The 5,323-nt window shown below is 27.7% G+C and overlaps 4 protein-coding genes across 4 annotated transcripts in view, besides 2 other annotated features; 1 reads left to right on the top strand and 3 right to left on the bottom strand.

Moving 5' to 3' along the window:
* EDI_093590 (uncharacterized protein) overlaps positions 1 to 3,226 on the top strand; it is a gene marked incomplete at both ends in the record, with an annotated part of 3,339 nt that extends 113 nt beyond the window's left edge. Inside the window, one exon of the mRNA XM_001733284.1 lies at positions 1 to 3,226. This exon is cut by the window's left edge and continues 113 nt beyond it. Coding sequence (XP_001733336.1) covers positions 1 to 3,226 — 3,226 coding nt within the window.
* Positions 2,754 to 2,780: a sequence feature (AT_rich).
* Positions 3,185 to 3,283: a sequence feature (AT_rich).
* Position 3,284: 1 nt separating this feature from the next.
* On the bottom strand, positions 3,285 to 3,794 carry EDI_093600 (NADPH nitroreductase, putative; the record flags this gene model as incomplete). The annotated part of the gene is made up of 1 exon (XM_001736263.1): positions 3,285 to 3,794. The coding sequence occupies one exon, from the start codon at positions 3,792 to 3,794 to the stop codon at positions 3,285 to 3,287; it is 510 nt and encodes a 169-aa protein (XP_001736315.1).
* Positions 3,795 to 3,979: 185 nt separating this feature from the next.
* EDI_093610 (uncharacterized protein) lies at positions 3,980 to 4,705 on the bottom strand (the record flags this gene model as incomplete). Its single annotated transcript, XM_001736264.1, has 1 exon — positions 3,980 to 4,705. The coding sequence occupies one exon, from the start codon at positions 4,703 to 4,705 to the stop codon at positions 3,980 to 3,982; it is 726 nt and encodes a 241-aa protein (XP_001736316.1).
* A 134-nt stretch (positions 4,706 to 4,839) lies between these two features.
* Positions 4,840 to 5,232, bottom strand: EDI_093620 (uncharacterized protein; the record flags this gene model as incomplete). The annotated part of the gene is made up of 1 exon (XM_001736265.1): positions 4,840 to 5,232. One exon carries the CDS (start codon positions 5,230 to 5,232, stop codon positions 4,840 to 4,842), a length of 393 nt encoding a protein of 130 aa, XP_001736317.1.
* Positions 5,233 to 5,323: the final 91 nt, after the last annotated feature.

Below are 5,323 nucleotides of genomic sequence, written 5' to 3' on the forward strand. Positions count from 1 at the left end.
TGAACACATGACTCTAATAAGTAAAATAGTTCTAGACTCTATAACAGATTTATTACATGATCCCTATGCCCAAGATTCAATGAAACAATCGATTAATTGGATTATGAATAAAAAATATTCAGTTAAAGTATTTGTTAATGGGAATGAAGTTCCTATTTTCAAGAATATTGGAAATTATCTATCTGAAAGGGGGGAAATGGTCATTCAAATTGCTCCTGGAGATTCTGAAATACATTATCAAGAACCAATAAAAAAAGAAACAAGTCTTATAACAAACACAACTCGTACAGTGGTTGTAAAGGAAGAAAAGAATATTGAAAGGTGTTCTGAACAAAATATTAAAGAACTTATTGGATTATTAGAAGATGAAAAAACTCGAAATAATGCTATGAAAGTTATATGTGGGGTTAATAAATATGTTAAATGGGAAGGAGATGCTATTGAATTAGCAACAAAAGAAGGGCCAAAACAATTATTAGGGGTTGCACGATTACAAAATATTGAAGAAGGATTAAAAGAGGAGGAGTATAAAAAGTTATTAATTCTATTTACAGAATTAGTAATTAAACAAAGTGGAATCAAAGAAGTATTAAGTTCTATTCTTATCAATAATGAAATAAAAGTAAATACAAATGTCTTTATTATGAATGAAGAAATTCTTAACCAAATTAGTAAAGAGATTGAAAAAGAATTAGATAAATCAAGTATGACTTTATGTCTTGTTCTTTTATTAAGAAATGGAAGAAATATTCCTTGGGATAAAGATGTCTTTACCGCTCCAGTTTTGAGGGCATTAAAAGATGGTATTAATAAACAAATATTTGATTCTGTTGTTCCTTTATTAAATGAACCACCAAAACTTGTTGAAGAAAGTAATAGAATTATTATTGAGTATGCAGATGAAAATTGTGAAAATAGTCATCCATTTATTCAATCATTAATACAAAATCTTATTAATTTTGGATATGGACTTAACGTTGCTATCAGAGCATTTAAAACAATGAAGAAAAAACAAATATTGTTAATTCCTTACTTCTGTGATATTATAGATAAATTATTTCCAATGCAAGGGAAAAGTGTTTTAAAGGATGATGAAATTAATAACTTAATCATATTATTATGTGAGTGTGTTGAATGTATGGATGATATCACTTGTTCACAATGTTTTAGTCATTTTAACCAGATATTAAAAGAGATGAACGGTTGCAATGAAAGAGCTACTTATAGGAAAGGACGATTTGGTGGATTAGTTAACCAAGGATCAACATGTTATATGAATAGTGTTTTACAACAAATTTTTCATTCTTCACGTTGTACAGCTAATTTATTAAAAAAAGAAGTTAAAGTACCAACTTTAATAGAAACCAATGATAATCAAACACATAAACCAAAAGAAGAACAAGAAAAAAAAGAAATAACACTTGACGTTAATAATCAAATAAATGAAATTGAAAAAGATATTAATAAAGAGGAACAATTTATTACATATAATCAAAATGAATTCAAAGACTATCAAATGACGTTTGGACTTCAAAAATTATTTGTTGATATGTTAAAAGGAATTAATAGTGCAACCCAAACAAAAGAATTTTGTAAAGAAGCACATGGAAGTTGCTACGAAGATATTAAAACATATGAACAGATGGATGCTCAAGAATTTTTTACAACAGCAATGTCATCAATGGAAAGTTGTAAACATTATGAAAATATTATTTCAGCATCAAAAGTGTTTACAGGAGAAATGGAAATATTAATTGGAAGTCAATGTGGTCATGAAGTTAAACGAACTGAACAATTTTATTGTAGTGCTCTTGAAGTAGAACATTACCAAACAATTGAACAGTCATTACAAGCATTATGTGAAGGGTGTATTCTTTGTGATTATAGATGTGAGCAATGTGGAAAACAAAACGACGCCCAAAGAAGTGAAAGGTATAAAGAACTACCAGAGACATTAGTGTTTCATTTAAAACGATTTGTGTATAATGACCAATATGAAATTGTAAAATATAATGGAAAATTTGAATATCCAAATGAACTTGATATGAAAAAATATTGTTGTAATGATTACAAAGGAGAAACTAAGTATAAATTAGTTGGAATTGTTATTCATAGTGGAGGTGCACATGGAGGCCATTATTTTAGTAATAGATTAATCAATGGTAAATGGATATGTTTTAATGATAGATCAGTTAATACCGCTGAAAGAGAAACATGGTTTGGAGGGAAATCATCTAGTGCTTACATTTTATTTTACGAACGAGCAAGTATGATAGAACAAACTCAAAAAGAAATGCAAGAGATTGTTATAGACCAATCACTAAAACAGTATGTAGAAATAAAAAATAATATAGCATATATATCTCAAAGAGCAACAAACCCATTTTTAGTTGACTTAATATGTTCATTTATTAAGAAATATAAACATTTTGGAAATACATTTGATTTCATTAGCTCTGTTACCGCTGTAGTATCTCCAAGTTCATTAAATAAAATATTCACTACAATAGACTTAATACTAGATGTTTCCCTTGCACAAGAATTTCTTGAAAAAATTACTCCAGTGTTGAAGACGGTTATTGTAGGAGCATCATCGGTCATTATCAAATCAATCAAATTAACATGTTGTGAATCATTTAATGAAGAAGTTATAAAATTAGTGAAGAAAGGAGAAAATGGAGCAATAAAGATATTAAAAAAATTGTGTGAGTTGAATCAGTTTCAAATTAAAGATATCATTGACATTACAAAAGAATTTATTAAAAATTATAATTATAATAGGAGTGAAGGTTATTATGCTTTCTGTATTCTTTTAAAGGGAATAGATTTAAATCTGTTTACTTTTGAAGAAGATTTCATTATGAAGTTAATTGGAAGTAAAGCACCAGACAATTCAATTGACTCTCTTATGAAGGGATGTCCCTTTGATTTAGTTAATAAAATTGTGGTGACGTTTTGTGCTAATGCATTAAAACGAGGTTCTATAAATAATGAAGAAATGATATTTATTAAAAGAATGACAGTTAATAAAATAATTGCAGAAACTATTGCATTAGAATCAAAACAACAAATATTATTATGTAATTCAATAGACAATGTCATCAAAACTATTACTGTTGCATTAAAACTTACCTCATGTTCTCCAATGATTTATAATCAATTGAAACAACTAATCATTGAAATCAATAATAATATTATTGATTTCTCAATTAAAATTGTTATCTAAATTAATCATTTGTTATATTTTTTATTTAAAAAAGAAATAAATACTAAATATTATTTTCTTACCACTTATTGTTATGTAAACGAGTTGCATCAAATCTTTCAGGTCTTGTTATTTGTTGAGTTTTAGGTACTCCTATTGATATTATAGAAAGAACTTCAACTTGTTCTGGTAATTGAAGAAGTTTTTTTATAGATTCCATTCTATCCTTCTCTGGATATACTCCTAGCCATACAGCCCCATAACCAAGCATATGAGTAGCAAGTAATATGTTTTCGGTAGCAGCAGAAGCATCACAAACCCAGTATTCAGGTGTATAAGCTTTCTTTAAATTAGCACAAACAGCAATAGCGTGGCTACATGATTTTAACATTGAAGAATAGGGATGAACTTTTGTGATATTTTCTAATACTGATTTTTCTCTAATAATAATAAACTCAGTTTCTTGTTTATTTACTGCAGTTGGAGCATAAAAACCAGCACGAATAATTTTATTAATGTCTTCCTCAGAAATTTTTTCTCCAGTGTATGAACGGACACTTCTTCGATCATAAAATAAGTCCATATTCATTCTTTACTTATTAATTTCATTTTTATAGTTTTTCTCATTAAAATACTTTAAGCCACGTGTTATTGACTTTTTCATTTAATAAATAGTTCAAAATATTTTTAAGACGACCAAAAACATTATTCTTTTTCTCTGTTAAATTATAAAACATTAAAAAGTTCTTTTGTTTTCTAATTTTAGTTTGAGGTTTATACCCATTCAATTCCAACTATCCTTGTTACCTCAAAAAATGATGGATACGGAATATATGTCAGTTTTGACTCTTTTAGCATTGAGTAGAATTGAGATAATTGTGTTTGAACATAAGACCCTTTTCTTCCTCTGACTGCTTGAATAGAAAATGCAGGAGTTTTAAAAAGGAAAGACCCTGATTCAAAAAGTGTTAAACAAGATATTTCTTGAGTAGACTTCCACATTTTATTTGTTGGTTTTCCGTGACGTTCAATTGAAAAAATAAAATGACTTTGATCAACTAAACTTGACTCTACATTAACTTTTGGAATTTTATAATGAATTCCAAAAATGTCTTTATCCTCTGTAAATACTAACAAACTGACATTACCTTTTGATATAATTCTTTTGTTAAAGATATTTGAATTCCATTCATCATATTCTGAATCATAAATCACCATAGCCTTATTTCCATGGACCCATCCTTTTAATTTTAATAAGACTTTATCATCTTCTAGTTCAGATAATGTATGGAGAGCAGATAATAATGGAGATTTCATTTCATTCCTCTTTTTTGTGTTTATTCCTGAACCAGCAAATACAGGTAAATGATCTATTACAGAAACACGAATAGATAGAGTAGATAAAACAATACTAATGGGTGTAATTATTTGTTTAAGTTGTTTTCCTGTAATGATATCATCATCTTTAATTGTACTTAATGCGTTATCAATAACCTCCATTAATCAAATAAAATTAAGATGATGATTAACAAAGAAGATAAGATTAAGATTGCAATCTAGTTGTTGTAATAATGATATATGAAAAGTAATAGAATTTAAAAACCGTAAAAATAATGCAAAAGAAATAAATGAAATTATTGATGACAAGATACAAAACAATCTAAGTTAATTGGGGTTGATTCTTCAGATGTATAATTACAAAATAGTTCAGGTGTATTACCTCCACTCAATTTTTCTTGTTCTTCTGTACTTTTATTTTCAGATAGTGATTGTAAAATTATTTTGTCATCTTTTATTGACTGTTTTCTTGATGGTTTAGTGATTTGAGATGGATATTCAGAAATAAAGATAATTTGGTCTTGATCAATATTCTGTGTAATCCAACAATTTGCACCAATTTTAACATTACTACTAATAGTAATATTTCCAAGAACTTTAGCCCCTGCTCCAATAACTACAAAATCTCCTATGGTTGGATGACGTTTATTTCCTTTTATAACAATACCATTATCTTCTTTAAAACTCATTGCACCTAATGTTACTGATTGATACACTCTACACCAATTACCAATAACTGCTGTTTCACCAATAACAACACCAACACATGGTCATGAAAAT

The sequence above is a fragment of the Entamoeba dispar genome, genomic scaffold, assembly GCF_000209125.1.
Source record: "Entamoeba dispar SAW760 scf_1105229459701 genomic scaffold, whole genome shotgun sequence".
NCBI classification, from domain to species: domain Eukaryota; phylum Evosea; order Mastigamoebida; family Endamoebidae; genus Entamoeba; species Entamoeba dispar.